The 18,070-nt window shown below is 40.2% G+C and overlaps 1 protein-coding gene across 4 annotated transcripts in view; it reads right to left on the bottom strand.

Moving 5' to 3' along the window:
* The window catches only part of KCNQ2 (potassium voltage-gated channel subfamily Q member 2), a 99,422-nt gene that overhangs the window by 6,194 nt on the left and 75,158 nt on the right, over positions 1-18,070 (bottom strand). The window contains exons 12-15 of one of the 4 annotated variants that reach the window (XM_083146755.1): positions 10,452-10,675; positions 9,319-9,424; positions 8,562-8,693; positions 6,418-6,525 (exon numbers count right to left, since the gene is read on the bottom strand). In XM_083146755.1, the coding sequence (XP_083002881.1) occupies positions 6,418-6,525; positions 8,562-8,693; positions 9,319-9,424; positions 10,452-10,675 (570 nt within the window). Of the gene's footprint in view, positions 1-6,417; positions 6,526-8,561; positions 8,694-9,318; positions 9,425-10,451; positions 10,679-18,070 lie in introns of all 4 variants that reach the window. The other 3 variants (XM_083146754.1, XM_083146757.1, XM_083146756.1) reach the window with 3 other exon arrangements.

The following is an 18,070-nucleotide window of genomic DNA, read 5'->3' as shown; positions in this document are numbered from 1 at the left end:
CAGGCAATAGCGATGCACGATACCCCATTTGTATGCCCCTTTAGATGCCTGGTAGAGATCCTGTATATATCATAATGCTAGGACCCTTCCATATAGAACAAGGACAGAGTTTCTTAAATGTATTTAAATTTGAAAACTGAGAAACTGGAAGCTTTTACTTATACTATACTTTTGCTTGTGCAGCAGGGCGGCATTGAGGCTGAGCAGGACAAGAATGTTTCAGTTTAGCGGGAAGGGAGGTTTAGTCATTTACACTCTTTAAGAGTAATGGTATACCCACCCCTTATAATGTGAGCGTTCACAAGCAGTGGCCTCTTCTCCTGTCTTCTTCTCTGCTCTGTACATCCTTGTATTATACCTCTGCCATATTTTGGACACACTTTGGAGATTTATCAAAGCATGGAGAGATGTAAACTGCCAAGCAATCAGCTACTGTCATGTTTTAAACACAGGGATCTATGTACTAATGCCTCGTACACACGGGAACAGTGTGCTGAGTGATCTAGTTAAGCATAGATGGCCCAGCACACAGCGATGCACCGGCGATGTGTGCTGAGCGATCTGTCAATGCCTGTGTTCTCAATTGAGAGAACACTGACGATGACTAGATTAATACTGCAAGCAGCATAAATCTAGTCAGGCGATAGCGACTTGCTGGACCGCACATCACCGGGGGCCATACAAACGGAGCGATCCGTGTTTTATTTCTAAGCAATCTATACAGAGTGCCTAGTAATTGGGCTGTAATCGCACTGTGTGTAAGACTTGGAAAGAGAAAGTGGACATATATGTACTACCATACTACCAACCAATCAGCTCCTGACATTTTTCAGACACAGCCTGTAACATGGAAGTTAGGAGCTGAGTGATTGGCACTTTTCTCTGCCCATTTTATCTCTCCATGGCTTAGGACATAAGCCCTTATTCTGGTTCACTCACAAGGACAAATTCTTTCTCAAATGGAAAAAAAACATGTGTACTGCAGAGGGGGCAGATGTAACTTGTGCAGAGAGAGTTAGATTTGGGTGGGGTTTTACTTCAAAGTGAGATCTATATTGCAGTGTAAAAATAAAGCAGTCAGTATTTTCCCTGCAAAGAAACAAAATAACTCACCCAAATTTTAATCTCTATTCAAATGTTACATCCCCCCCCCCCCCCCCCTTTGCAGGGCACATGGTTTTGTGACAGGAGCTAACTTATTGGCAATGCGTCTCTCTCCAAGCTTTGATAAATACCCCCTTTATGCTTACTATGTTGGTACTTCTGTGTAACCCCCACTGGGGTTACACATGCTTCTTAAATGTTCAACATTTTACTTACTGGACCTATATGCTTTATATACCATGCTCTATTTCCCACATTACATCGCTGCACAATTTTGTGTCATTTTACTTTCCATTTCCATAACATTACATCCCTCACCTATTCAATTACTTTGCAATTCTGCCGTTCTTGATAAAAGTGCACGGGCACTGAAACGTTGAAGCAAACCTTTGGCATGTGTTGTTTATTGTATGGAGCCTGAGAGTGCCGCCGTCATCCACCAACCTATATATATATATATATATATATATATATATATATATATATATATATATATATATATATATATATATATATGAAAGCTGACTGATGTTTCTGTTTCATAACTACACCTTCTCTATCTTTTACTTCACCATTACGATTGCCAGTGAAAAGGCACTAATAGGGCCTACACACATAGCGGTTGTGTGTCATTTTCTAAGCGATCTGACTTAATTTGACTAGATCCCTTAAAAACTTATCCTACATTGCTCTGTGTGTAGGGACCATAGTGTGGATGTGTGGCCCCACATGTCGCTATCTCCGGGCAATGTAGATCATGCAAGCACGATAAACCTAGTCAGATCACCATTCTTCTCACCGGAGATCGCTTAGCACACATACAGTAGGGATCTAGCATACTGTAGCTCAGATCGCTGTGCAACATCGCCAAGTGTGTAGACCCCATAACACTGACTGAGGAATTGTCATCAAGCAAACATATGGGTAATTCATATTTATTTATATTTGCTTTACTTGACTTTTAGGAAATTATATTTTGTTACTTTAGTTGCTGTGAAGTTTACTTTTAAACGTACAGTATATATTTCTTAACTTAAATTCTACAAGTGCAGTTTGGTTTGTTTTAGACCTAACTAGCTGCAATCTGTCTGACGCTACAAAAGATTGCTGAATCTAAAAAAAAGTCAGCTAGGATGGTTAATAGATCCAGATGGAATATAAACTGCCTTTTAGCACTTGTCCATTCTGTCTGTGCACAAGGGCCGGATCTTCCAGATGCGCCCATTCCATTGGCTGAATTGAATCACTGTGTGTATAGAAGAGCTCAGATGCTTTAACACAACTTTAAGATCCCCTGCTCTTATTACAGACAGGTGCCATTCTACAGAAAAGAAGACTACAGGATATTAAGGTCTTGTACACACAGCAGCTTTGGATGCACTTCATCATGATTAAGTTGTTTAGAAACACATGATTAACACACACTATATTATGGTTAAGTAATCCCATTGGCGAATGCTTTTTGTATGCACAAGCCCATGTACAATAGTTGTTCTCTGGCTGCAAGGCAATTCAACAAGCAATGCTGTTATATATCCAGAGGCCGCATAAAATAAACAGCTGCTTCTCAATGGAGAGAGCATTCAATAAAGAGAATAATGGATCTGAATTTTTACAACACATCTAAAAACACAGAAAGCTTCTATGTCAGTCTAGAATAATTTCTGTGCTCCGTTAGTCTAGCGATGAATGCTATTTGTGGTGGAGGGGGTGTTTCAGAACTGAAGCCTGCTGTGCACAAACCTACTGTGACCATTGCGAGATTTTAACATAGGGGCAGGACCAGGTACGTCACAGCAGCTAAACAGACTGCAATCTCTGTGCTTTTTACTTTGATTAGATCCTGTGGCAAGATTCTCCTAAAGTTATCTAAAATGCAGTGGGCGCTAAGCCTTTCATTCTTAACAGAAACTAAACTAACGAACTAAACAATTATCATTTTACATTCTTAGTTCATATTCTAAGCCATGGGTCCATACATGGGTACATACTCATGGGCAGTTTAACAAACACAAGTGGTGAGTAAGTTTCGCAGGACTTCAATGAAGATCAAAAGCCAAACAGACCAAGAATGAGGTTTGTAGCACTTTCAGTCCAGTCAGAACTCAAATAAAATAGATTAAGTTCTCACAATGCAAATTTCACGCATTGATCTCTATGTTGAGGCCTGAAAGTACCGTGCTTACATTCCTGACAGTGTTGAACTGTCCGTAAATATGTATCCGGACCACCGGCACTAAGTAATAAAATTAATGTTTCAATGCATGCAGTATACATAAAATAAGTTGCAAAATAATTCCCTTTTAAAGGCCCTATTTCCAGGATTCTCAACCCTGCCCCTCACATCATGTTTTCAGGATTTCTTTCATCATGCACAGGTGAGTTCAGCTATTTTGTTGGATCAGTGATGATGCCACCCTGCTTCCACAGACAGAAATTCTTACACGTGACCTGTTCGATAAACTTTAGGGTTGAGGTTGAGAAACACTGCTCTACTTAATTGTACGGACCTTACTAGGATCTACAACAGGTTCCTCTTGGCACAAGCTCAAGATCTAATCTTTTAAGAAGAACTTAATTCAGAAGAAACATAACACTGCTGCTTTTTCTCAGCCACGATGCCATCTTTGTCATGCTCCATTTCATCACATGCGTGCATGCAAAAACAAGGTAGGTCTAGAGCAGAAAAGAAAGACTAGCAACAGATAAAAGGAAAAGATGCTCATCTCCTCAACCTCATTGCAGCTCAAGAAGAAAACACTTCAGCAAACCCCTTTCACCCGTTTCTGTGATGGGCACTTACCTTCTGCATGGGTCACCTTGGCAAGGCAGTTTATCCCTGACCAATTGGTGTTGCTCTTATTGGTGTCATGTGACCTCATCTGGCACTGAAGTTAACACCTGCTCCCTGATTGGGGGGGGGGGGGGGGGGGGGGGGGGTTGGTAGGGGGCAAATACTCTTCAAACTATAATAAATTCTACAATATAATCCAGACCGGTAACCTCTAAATCTTATTAAACATTATTACAAGGTTAATGTTCTTTCTAATAAACCATCTTATCACAGACACATATATTTTCTGCTGAAGTGAATTGGATCGGTATTGCTAGTGATGATGCAAGACTTCGGAGAGTTAATTGGTTTATATGAATAACTATTTGAGCTCCAAGTTCACTAAAGGTCGATAAAATATGCTTTATTTTTTATTTGAAATTTGATTTACTTATAATGTCTTCTTCACCACCCAAGTGTAGATAAAATTCTACTTAAAGAAGCTATTACCATAAAAAAGTGGTTTCAAAGAGGATTCTTAATAAAAAAAAATGAAAAAAGGATATCAGAAAAAGGATAGGCAGCCTTCTCCGATGTATGCTCTTTTCCTTGTACTGCAAAGCTATACTGTAGCTTTTAATAAAGCCGTAAAAACACTGACCATACTATAAAGAACAGAAAACAATTCCTACTACATAAATAATGTATGTTTTCTCGTATGGGTATACTTACTAAAGTGAGGGTTTTTAGAAGTGAACATTTTTGGTTGATATGGGCAACATCTCAACTTTCAAAAATTTGCACCTCAGTAAATATACCCACCAGTATGGCTATACTTTCATGGAGAGGTATCTGCATGTTGTGTAGAATTTTTGGGAAATCACTAATTTATCTAATTCTTAGATATAATACTGTATTTTTATGCACCAAAAAATACTACAATGATTAGATATTAAACATAGCAGGAGAAATAATTATATTTTTTAGTCGCTTTACTTTTATTATGTTCAATTAAGCCAAATTATTCATAACAAGTAATGAATTAATAAAACATTTATATTGTATATACAGCTATATTTTTAAGTTATGATGTATAGGTGTAGGCATGTCCATACCCTGGCCCTCCAGCCTTTGTGAAACTACACTTCCCAGCATGCCTTGCCATAGTTTTAGCATCCCCTAATAGTAAAACTGTGGCAAGGCATGCTGGGACTTGTAGTTTCACAACAGCTGAACGGCAATAGTTTGGACATGCCTGTAAGATATTTTGTACTTTGGACTTATATTATTTTCATGTATTCCTATATTTCCTTATATTTCTCCTCCTCATTTAATTTTTTTAACATGGGGCCTGTAGGAAGAAAGATTTTTTAAGAAATAGTGATTTATCAAAATTTCTGATTTTTGACAATTTAAAAAAGTATATTTTAGAAAAGACGAGCCTAATTGGGTACTGCCTTTAACAAAAGTGACATTTTATTACAGACATATTGGCTGCACACATATATACATATATATATATATATATATATATATATATATATATAATTTGACTTGCATGATTAAAAACAAAAATTTTAAGAGATTTGCATGTTTTACTTAGGGGGTATTCAATCATGGGCCACAGCTGTCGAGACGGCCCGACAGCCGTGACCCTGTCCTGTTCTCTGTCTGCTCGATCAAGCAGGCAGGATTCATTGTCCCGCCTGCAGCGAGATGGGAAGGGGGCGTGGCCGGGAAGAAGCGAGCTGCGGCTGGGAGCTTATCACTTCCTGGCCGTTCTCGGCAGGACGAGCTCGACTGCTTGTGAAGTCGGGCTCGTTCTGCCGAGATACCCTGTTCAATGCTGTCAGGGAAGACAGCATTGAATAGGGCCCCGCAGCCATCTCCCCCATCGAGAAATGGCTGCGGGTGATTGAATACTCCCCTATATCTTTTTGGTGACATAAGTGGGCAATTCAATTAGCAGCAGTAATTTACAGTGGATTCATTGAACCCCCGCGGTTATTCAATTAGTTCTAAAAGCAGGAATTTTTTCTTGTGTCTAAACAGACCTGAAAAGAAATTCCTAAAATATAGCCAATAACACATATGTCTGGGAATTTAACATTTGAAAATAGATTATTTAATGGGTAGGAAAAAGTGTCTGTAAATGATTAGCCTTGGGTGTTAAAGCTCAAGGGTACTTACTTTTTTCACCCTTTTAAATGAATGGTCTAATAGAATTCCCCCTATATAAAGTATGTTAAAATAAATGATCAAGCTTTAGTGAACCAATCCATTGCTCTGTGCTTAAAATACTAATTCCTGGACTATTCTATACATAGGTTTAGCCCTTATATCTGTTTATTATGGCCACTGGTCTAACTGGAACTATGCTAGTTAGTTGGAGACCTTCCCATGGGAATATTTTGTGTCATTGCCCAAGGTTCCCCAGCATTTATATGCCATCACAAACCATGGGCTGGAAGGGGTTCACCTTCATGAAAGAAAGGAAAAAAAAGCAGTCCAGACAAAGAGGCGTTTTGGTGAATCCTAACCTAGGAGAGTACTGGGGAGATTCTTTGGTAAGATGCACTGATCCTTTGGTTGGGTACTTCTTATGCCGGGGTGTTGAAGGGGGTGGGGGACCCACAATCATATCTATCCTGGCAAAGTAAATAGAAAAACAATACACCAGCAAAAATGCATAATGAAGCAACGTGGGGAAAAGTCAGGAAGGAAAAATTTAAAGAGTTTGGAAATATATTCCATTTGGCTGAATACAGCTACGTCAGTGTGTAGGTGCTGTAGGCCTCCAGGGACAACCTGGATGGCTGGGAATACTGGAATATATTTGCATGTATATGTGGCAATATCCTGGTTGGAATACTGGATATAGATCGACATATATTCCTATGGTTCATGATGAAAGACACAGTGTGAGAGTATAGAGAGGGTTTGTGCATCATGATGAAGGAGTGAAGAAATACATAATACTGTATGACACAGGAGACAATTAGCCACAAGATTATTCATCACACATACAGTATGCAAGCCAGAGTGCGCTGGGTGGTGAAATAGGGATTTAGGTGCTGACTACCAATCAAGAGTTGGATATGATGTGCTTATACAACACAAATGCCTATAAATGAAACCAAAAAAAGTTCTTAATAACACAAATTTAAACAAAAATGGTTAAAATGGTTACATATTAAAATACATATCAGGGTGAAAACATATGGCCATAAACTGGTTATACCCCTATTGCTGCAGTACATATACTTCTCTATAGGTATTTAGAGATGGGTCTTATTATCCCATAAAGTTAAAACCCAACTACACTCCCAAGTATCAATCAAAAGACCAATAAAGAAATCCATTCCCATACTTTATATAATCTAAATAATAACACTAAAATATAAAACTGTTAATAATTGTACAGCAAGCCTCTTATAGGGTATATAAATCACAAGAAGGCATCCAACTGGATGTAGTAGTACCAGTTCAGTGTCACCCAGCATGCAATTGTATTGGCTAAATAGACATTCAATGACTACTGGCAGCTTAATAGTTTAACTGGGGACTATACCAACCCTAAATAAACTCAACACGCCCATAACCCCCTCCACACTATAAGCCACTGTAGTCTAGCACAGCACTCAGGGCCGCCATCAGGAGGGTGCTATGGGGACACTTGTCCTAGGCCCTGCCACACTGAAAAGAGTCGAGGGCCCGGGTCCCCTGCTGTATGCCCCTCCCCCTGCTTACAGCAGGGGCATAGTCACAGGTCCCTTGCAGTAACGCTAGAGGTGCTCCTGCACCTCTAGCGTCTGACGGGAGCCAGAACGCCCAGCACTACCCGGAAGCGCGGATTCCGGGAGCACTGGGGTGCAGTGCTCGCCCCGGCAATAAGGCAGTTGGTGTTGTGAGCACCAAGCAAGTGATTCCCCCTGGCAATGAGCATTATGTAATGGGCATTACGATGTGTTGTATAATATGTAATGGGTATTAGCGTGTGTTTTATAATATGTATTGGGCATTGCGGTGTATTGTATAATATGTAACGGACATTACAGTGTGTGACAATATTTAATTGGCATTAAGGAGTTACGGCGTACATTTGTGTAACTATAAGTGTGTGTGTGTGTGTGGGGGGGGGGGGGGGCAGCCCTGACTGCACTTATCTTTTCTCAGTTGCAGTTATATTCCTGAAAGATGGCATCAGAAAGTCAAACAACTACTGTAGCTACATTTTGCTCACCCATTTTCTACACACCAGTACACTCTGAGTTACACACACACAGGTCAAACATTGTGAGAAACTCAATCTGACAATGATGTGGACAATTGTACAGAAACATTCTCTAACCGTTTGTGTCACTGAATAATAGATATGCCTTATCTATGACATAAACAAAGCGTCCAGTAACTATCTCGATATATCTTCGTTAAGGCTTGTTTTGTGTAAATGTGCACCTACAGGAGTTCTATACTCACTCTCTGAGTATCATTACATTTAAATAATGCAAAACAAATACATCATTTTTGCATACAACAGCTCCATGTAAGTATATGTCAGAATATCGTGGTCAGATATGGCAGATGCTGCCAGATATTAAGTGATAATTCATGTCACAACAAAAGCAAGTGTGTATAGTTAAAAATGTGCAGAGCGGAAGGAGAAGCTGTGAGGATTCCTTGCCTGGACTGCAGATTTTTGATCCGGGCGAGCATGTCAAGGTGTCCAGCTGAGTACTGCTCTATAACATCCATGACGTCGTAGGGTCGGAGGCTCTCCTTGAATTTCCGTTTAGACACCAGAAAGCGCATTATGCTTACAAAACAAAGCAACAATAAACAGCAACATTAGCCTACTGCTATTCATTGGCTTCTGTCTATTAAAATGTCCCTATAACTAGGATGGCTTATCAAAATACCTCTCATGACTAGTAATGATTGAAACATCACCATCTGCTGGAGTGTGAAATCAACTGCAGCCAATGATGTTTATCTTTAAGAAATCTTTAACCCTTTGTGTGCCAACGTTACTGTTAGAGATGTGCAAAATATCCGCTAAAAATGCCAGCGTCGCTCAAAGCGACCGAAGTACCCAAAAATTGTGAGTGTCCCATAACTTCCAGGAGAGTATGCGTGGCCGCTGCTGACCTCCTCCTGCGTCCGCCGCTGACTTACAGCCCTGCTCCGCTCTGTAGGGGCCAGGCCTCCTGCACTAGACATGTCCTCAGTGGAGGAGGCCGGCTGCCATGTCCCCGTAGCCGCGACCATGTTATTAAAGCCACTGACTCGAGTTTAAGCCAAGGGGGGGATTTTTCAAGAAAAAAAAAGGGCTGAAAAGCTTGGCTTATACTCGAGTATATACGGTAAGTATGATAATAATGTACTGCAAAATGTACACAGCGCTATATTGATTCAGAAAAAAATTTAGAAGCATTACTTACCACACGGCTCGAATAGAAGCCTTGAGGCCGGGGGTCAGATCATCAGCCAGAAACTCACAATTGCAACTCCTGTTATCTTCAGGAATTTCCTCCCCTGGTAGGCTAGCTGTAAGAAGGAGAAACCCCAGTTGTCTCAGACCATAACAAAGTTGTATTGTATAAGTTACACTTTGCATGCATAAAGAAAGGACACAGTGACATCACCAATATAACTGTTCTATCTGGTGAGCAATCATTTAATGAAAGCACTTACCAAGCAGCAGGTCGTGTATAAAGTATGCATGGATTTAACCGGTAATTAGAAAACTGTGGCTAAAACACAACTGCATTGTCCAGGACAAGAAGGAAGGAGGGAAATTGGAATCCTATAGATGCTGCCACACTGTTATGTTGTTAATAGAGGTTTATCAGAAAACCTTTGCGTTAGATACCAATGAGCACAGCATCACCTATAGGAAGAATTCTCTACTGCGCAGTTACTTATATTGAAGAGCATTGCCATTTTCAGTGATTTCAGTGATTGCTTACTACAGCAATTGGAGTATCATTGTTAACATGAAAAACCCTGGAAATGGCAAGAAACATGACATTGCCCTTTTCCCTGGCAGCCATTATCTCTAACATGGTGGTACACATCCCGTTGTGATATATGAATCAAATTAAAATAAACATTAAATGAATAAAATAATAAGTCCCACCATTATAAAATAGGATAGGGCCACCGTCAGACCACTGTCATCAATGAGGATGCTGATCTGTAATCTTGACTGCTAGCATCCAGAACATAAATATTCACGGCTGGTTAGCATTAGGGGTGAGCAGAGGGTTAGGTTTAGGAACTAGCAGGGGACCAAAAGGTAGGCTCTAGGGGCCGGGAGGAAAGTTAGGGTTAGGCTTCGGGGAGAGAAGATTAAGCATTTAAGGGTGGGATTCGGGTTAGGCTGTGGGGCCAAAGGGATAGGTTAGGTTCAGACTGCAGAGAGGGCAGGGGAAAGTATACTTACTGGATACATCGAGGTTCCTTGCATTGGGATGCCGGCATCAATATTTTGACTGCATCCCCACTACTGGTCACCTGTATGTATTCCCTTATCAAGACCAAGTGAAGCCCAAATCAATGACAACTCTCTCACCTTCAGAGTTTTGCCGCGATGCTGTTCCCTTGATGCGGAAAGCTTGTCTCGTTCGTCCCCTATCTCCGAAGCTCCAACTCTTGGGCACTTTGTTTGGACTATCTTCCATGCTTTGGTCAGCACTTGGGGAACGCCGCATGCCTTGGGCTTGGGGAGAACCTTTGCCTTTTGTGGCAACAGTTCTAGGGCTGGAGAATACCCTTTCCTTCAAGCTTACTTTCTGGCTGCTGACAAAAGGAAAATAGAGGCACTAACCAAAAAGCTTCATACAACATATTTTGCAGCACAAACAACAACAACAACAACAACAACAACATGCACCTAAAATAATTGTCACAAACATTAGTCAACATTAATTCTTCTGCTGCAAATATGTCATAAACATCAATGGCATAGAAACAGTTGCTATATTAGTATATAGAAGGGGAAATTTAACGGGTTCCAGGTCACCGATCTTAAAATGCTATGGTTATTAAAGGGAATACCCCAATAGGTTTTGGTATAATTACATCGCTGGGTTAAAAGCAGTCGGAAAATTGGAGAAGGGTAATATTCCTAAGCCAGAAGCTATTACATTTCCACCAATGTAACAGGTATCTACTGACTTGAATCCTTAATCCTAGTATAACTTCATTGAATGATGCCAATGGGGAATAAATTACTTTTTTCCTGACCAGGGTGAGCACATTGAAGACTGAAGTATGGACGCACATGCATGTATTTTTAGACATATGGGCAGTTTCCAATTATCCCGGAAAAGTATCATGGGTTAAATTGTAATGTTACCTCAGGTTTTTAGTGTTCATTCTAGCACCCGCTGTCTTTGAAAATCCATGTAGTTCCTCTTCCCTGCCTGGGGTGTCGCTGTCTGCTGTAGTGCTTCTAGCACAGTGTGGTCTATATATCAGCACTGATATGCAAACCAGGCCTTTGCTAGAAACACCACAGCAGACAGCGACACCCCAGGCAGGGAAGAGAAACTGCATGGGTTTTCAAAGATAGCGGGTGCTAGAATGAACACTGGGTTTTAATGCCAGGGGCTATTCAATTGGACACCCACCTTCTCCCATTAGCCTAGTTAACAGGCGCTAACACAGGTTCATGGATTTGTGCAATAACGTGGCCGCTAACCCCCGGGTTATCATTGATTTTTTTTCCAAACCCGCTAAGGCAGGTGAAAAAAATAACTACTGGCTTTAGGATTAATTGGATCAATTAGCCCACAGTCATCTACGTAACTGAATTCCCCCTTAAATGTGTAATAGGAAAAATATAATTACTGCTAATAACCATGCACAATTTCGATTTTCCCTTTTATCTCATCCCTACAGATATAGGAGTAAATTAAAGATGTTACTATATAGCATTGTTTATTTGCATCCCATTTACACTTAAATAAATACATATACTGTACTCATATATTGTATGTATTCCTTACAAGATTACCAATGTGCAATATACAAGTAGTTTGTGTGTGCGTGTACATGTGGTAGGGAATATAGATTGTAAGCTCCACTGGGGCAGGTGCTGCTGTGAATGTTCAAATATTCTCTGTTAAGCGCTGCGGAATATGTGCGCGCTGTATAAATAACTGGAAATACATAATAAAGAATACAGGGGTAACTTTACTAAAATGGGAGATCTACTGAAGATGGGATGTTGCCCATAGCAACCAATCAGAGTCTATCTATTATCTTCTAGAAGGTGCTAAATAAATAAAAAGTAGAATCTGATTGATTGCTATGGGCAACAACCCCTCTTCAATAGAACTCCTATCTTAGTAAATTTACCCCTCATACCCCTTTCACATCACCAAAATAACCAAGTCGGACCCTGGAAATTCAACACCGGGTTATAAGGAGGGTTAAACTCGGGTCGCCCTCTTTATAATGGTTGAGCCGGGTTTAATGTGAATGCACCAGATCCGAGTCCAACCCGGGATCGCGATCTCGGGTTCAACTAATGTTAAACAGAGCTCCATTAAATTGATTTGATGACACCATCTCTGATGACACGGTGACCAGTCCAATCCACCCACAGACGTCCCTCGATATAACATCTGGACCAATCTCTTTTGGGATAACTGCATGATCCCTAATTTCTTCCAGCAAAGTAAGAGGAGGATTATACAAAGTGGGAACCTTGAGCCCTTGAAATTATAGGGCAACCCAGGACCAATATGTCACCTTTGTCTGGACACATTCCATCATCGACCAGACCAATCAGGATGGTAAAATAAAAATCATTGTCAGCAATATATGATTTACCACCAAGTTCACAAATATCCCGGTGATATATGTTTTTAAACAATATAAATTGGACCTTTAGTCTAATGATTCACCAATTTCATATACTAGATTGATACTTATTGTATTTTAATTTGTGTTTTATATTTATTAAAAATGTTATTTTTTGAGAACCGTCTGATCCACTCATTGGCATAGCCAGCGCTGATACATTTTTTTGTTTCTCTCACTTTGTATTTGGGGTCCGACAACCCCGTGTCAGCTGCTGTTGATTGCGCACCACGCACACATACTCTTTTGCCCTTTCAAAAAGTAGAATCTGATTTATTGCTATAGGCAACAGCCCATCTTCTATAGAACTCCTATCTTAGTAAATTTACCCCTCATACCCCTTTCACATCACCAAAATAACCCAGTCGGACCCCGGAAATTCAACACCGGATTATAAGGAGGGTTAAACTCGGGTCACCCTCTTTATAATGGGTGACCCGGGTTTAATGTGAATGCACCAGATCCGAGTCCAACCCGGGATCGAGATCTCGGGTTCAACTAATGTTTGAGATGTGAAAGGGGTATTTAAAGAGCTGGAATTCCCTATTCATATGCTCACACATTTAGCACTCATAGAATGTGTGACAGAACACAAAGGAAGTCACACAGGAAAGTATTAATAATACACTGTGGGAATGCAACATATTGGATATATATATAAAAACTGTATATACTGTATATTCTATATATATATATATATATATATATATATATATATATATATATATATATACAAAATTTGTAGAGGAAAGCAGCACTCCCAATATTCCTTCACACAGCAGCTGGGGTGTCCATAACTCAGACCATATTCCATGTAGGCTATAAATATCCAATAGAAAACAAGAGCACTCACCAGACGTAGTACTCAGTAAAACTTCAAGGCTTTATTGGATCCATTAAAAACTTCAAGGCATAGTCGACGTTTCGGGTCTACACATGACCCTTTTTCAAGACAGCAAACGCCTGGATCTGCTGCTCCAGGAATCCAGGTGTTTGCTGTCTTGAAAAAGGGTCATGTGTAGACCCGAAACGTCGACTATGCCTTGAAGTTTTTAATGGATCCAATAAAGCCTTGAAGTTTTACTGAGTACTACGTCTGGTGAGTGCGCTCGTTTTCTATTGGATATATATATATATATATATATATATATATATATATATATATATATATATATATATATATATATACTTCAAGATTAGCAGGCACATTCCACTCAAAATCATCCGCCCAGGTGCTGATGTAATGAAATCTTACATATCCATACTTTGTGACACCGCACGCTCAGGACTTGGTTTTCTTTATATTTAAATCATCAGGCGACAGCCAATCAATTAAGCAACGTTTCGGGACCGTTTATTGTCCCTTCCTCAGGCTTGAATTACAGTACATTCATACAACACATATGTATATTTCTCACTTAGTGTGCAATTGGTATACAAAATGTTTTTTTCCTAACCAGAATTACCCCTCCCTTTTGGCACCTGAGTGACACCACAATCTGATTGAGCAGCTTACCAACAAATGTGTTGTGCAGTTTATAATATAAAAAGTGTTCATGTTATTTACAACTGGATGTGAGTGGTCTAAATATCCTAAGGGAAATAATGTGAGTAAATAATGAGATAACTTAAGAAGACTGAAGATATAACAAGTTTATAATGACATCTTTAAAACACTTCTATCTGCATGCAGAGGGTTATATCCTATTAGCCCCAATGCCTTTAGGTTGATTAAATTAAACGGATATTGCGATTTCTGACTGATGGTCATTATCTTGGTATCCAATTAACCAAAAATGGACCCACGATCGGGCATTAAAGCTTGGGATCGGGGCATGGCAGCTACTTATCAGGGGATATGCTTTGTGTGCCTCAGGAACTAGAAGAATAAAACCTGATAACAGTGGGTTAAAGGCACCAGCATCAAGGCTAATTGGATAGCCCCCATTGAACCTATTAGTAGCGGTGAAGCACTGCTGCCAATAGTATACCCCCCCCCCCCTTTGTACTTGGTTATTACTAGTAATTACATTTACTAATTATTAGGTACTTATATGTTAGTTGGGCGCCCAGTAAGCTATTTGCTTAGTTTTCCGCATCCCCTCGCGGGGCTCGCTAAGCTCGCCACGATTCGGGCTCGGTGGCTCACTGCGCTCGCCTCACTATATAAAATCAACTCCATGCCGACGTGGATAGTGGCGGTATGAGCGTACTAACTATAGTGGGCGCCCAACTAACATATAAGTACCAATTATTATTATGCTATATTTGCTTTTTACAGCATGCCATGAATGTACAGTAATATAATGGCATATGCATGCTGAGTAATGCACAGATGTGTTATTTATGAAAGAATGTTAAAGCTTCACTACCACTTCCTGTAAAGTGTTATGAACAAGCTCCTTCCCATAGCCTGCAGATTGCGCCATAAACCATTTTCCAAGGTGCAGCTGGCTTTACAGTTCAGAACTAATACATCAATTTAGCTCACCACTTCAGAATGGCAATAGAGGGACACGCACATACACTTCACTTTTTATCTAGGTCTGTGAAAAGACCAGAAGCCACAGGGAAAAGGCTGTATAGCACAGCACTGCCCAAAGTCTTCCACAAGAGAAGGTTTCATTAGGTTGTAGTGCAGCCTTAAATGGGGACACCACTTATTGAGAGAGAAATACATTTCAGGCTTTTTTTCAGTGTTAAGTCAAATATGCGCATTTAAATAATTAGGATCTAAGGGCCCAGTGGCGGCTCCAGAGGTAGGGCTGTAGCACAGTCTAAAAATCAGCCATTGCAGAATGGCTGATTCCTGGCCATCCACCATCCATTCTTAATAATATTAATTTGCAACCAACAACAGGCATTGCAGGTGGAATTGCCACCAGTTAAAAAACTTGGGTTAGCTACAACACTACTCACCTTCTAAACTGACTACCCATCCGTTTGAGTGATGATACTGTCCCCTGTTGGGGTGGTACAGCCTTTTAACAGTCAAGCAAGGGAGCGCAACTTAACTAAAACAACTGCACCTGTATCGGTGACCTACTGGCGCCTTGCTCCTGGGCAATACAGTGTGCTGAGGTGATGAGCAACAGTGGCTCTCTGAAGTGCAAGGCGGTGTGAGCGGGAAGCTGTCTCGACTGGGATGCGCTGCCACTGGACATGCTACCATGGACTACACGGAGGTTCCCTGCGCCATCTTACCTGCGTGTCCCCTGGCCTGTGGTGTATGTGATTAGCTGTTGCTGTCTCTGTTGAGACCCACTGGGAATCTTGACTTCTGCCCTGCATTTATGATCCAGAGTCTCCGCTGGTGTACTGCTGTCCCTTTCTGTGGCTATTTGGTGACTTCTGCTGTGACCATGGGAAGTGGTGCTGAGCGAGGCTTGCAATGAGCGCCAATGCCATATTTGCTGCCTGGATACTTGGCCAGGACATGGTGGATGAAGTCTGCTACACCTATTTAGTATATCTGGCCGTTCTCTGTACTTTAATTATTGGATTCCCTAAGCTGCTCCCACTGTGGAACGCACTTGCATTTGGTGGCATGCTAGCCGCCGCCATCTTTCCTCATGATCATTCTACGGCTAACGGTTTTCCTTTCTATACCTCCTATATATGAACATGGAATCCTCTGTTCACCATATACTATGTGCGATTTACGCATCTTCCACTAAACTTCTTCATCAGATAGATGATATACAGGGAGGTATCCACTTCTTATTCCCCTGAGCAATGTGATGCGGTTGGTGTGGGAGATATATCTGTGCCTATTGTTCCTGTGGCTCCTTTTACTTTTGTACTGGTTTCTGCTGTGGACATGTGTGCCTTGGGGGAGCTGCACCAATTTGAGGCTATTTGCTTTACTACAACCGCGAATATGGCCAGATTAATGTCTTACGTTTTATTCTAATTTTGGATGCCGTCTCTAACTGCTTTCGCCCTTTATTATTTTTCTTATTGTTCTGTGTTTTTATATCCCGTTTTACCCATTTTTATTTTATGTAATATTTTCAATTGTGCTACCAAGTATTGTAGGTGATGGGGTGATGGGGACACATGTCTTTTATTTTATTTTATTGACACTGTATTGGTCCACTGTTAACATTAGTCCATGTGTCTCTTATCCGTCCGTGTATGGGTGGGGGGATTTTAGGTAGTTAGTGTAGTTTTGGGGGAATGTGGGTAGGTTATACAGGGTGGGGGGTTATGGGGAGGTTTGATTTGGTTGTTGTTTCTTTTTTTTGTAGTTACATTAACATTATTACATTAACATTATTTTATTGCAAAAACTCAACTTCCACAAAAGGGGAGGGAGGGTTGGAAATCTGGAAGAAAAAAGGTTTGCCCTAGCAAACCATCCCCCAAGTAAACAACTAGCAGCACTATGCCCCCTACACTATCACAGGCTACACAAAATGGTGTGATTAGCACCCCTATCTTAAAGGTTTAACCCACCTCTTTTTTTTATTTAAGCATTCGGTTTCTTAAACTACAATTTACAGTTAGAATTCTGGATTCATTTAATCAAATCAAATTTGTAAGGGAATGATCAGAAACACAGTTTCACACGAAATGATAATATATTCAGATTTCACAAACCTAAAAAAAATACAATAGTCAACTAATGATTGATAATTTAATTTTAAAGTGTCTGATAACCAAAACAGAGCAAGATGCATTCATAGTTCTTCAGAGCAGACATGCGGTTTCCAGGGTTATAAATGGGGGGATGCGGAGGGGAAAAGAAGAGTCAGCAGGCATTCCAGTAGTGTAAAGCAACTGTAGCTATTGAATGATCAGTACATATGTTACATCTCAACTAGATTTAAAAAGAAAATTATGTAAAAATGTTTTTGAAATATTGAATAGAAACACAGGTAACCATAAGTATAAGGCAAGAATTCTATACTTCCATTGTATGACAGAAAATGTTTTATAGTAAAACATGTAGAACACTGAGAGAAAAAAAAAACAAGCTAAATCAGTGCTCTCCGATATGTAAATGAGTAGGGACACATTTCTGACATAACTATACTTATGGGCAAAATTCTGTTACAAAAAATAATGTAACCTAGGAGTCAATTGAAGTTGTCAGGGCAGGTTTGTGCCACCAAAATACCTTGGGGCCTGCATCAGGCCTGTAGGCCTCCAGTTGGCCAATGCAGAACTAGATAAATGAAAGTTACTTCCTATATCTTGTAGAATTATTCGTAAATCCAAGAGACTCAGATCTGGGGTAGATTTTAAGATTATATTTTCAATATTTCTAAAGCTCCCAATGATTGTTGAATTATAGTTAATGATAAACAATAAAAAGTG

The sequence above is a fragment of the Crinia signifera genome, chromosome 6, assembly GCF_055691185.1.
Source record: "Crinia signifera chromosome 6, ASM5569118v1, whole genome shotgun sequence".
NCBI lineage: Eukaryota > Metazoa > Chordata > Amphibia > Anura > Myobatrachidae > Crinia > Crinia signifera.
The sequence above is the reverse complement of the archived record's forward strand: the minus strand, read 5'-3'. Positions and strand labels throughout refer to the sequence as shown.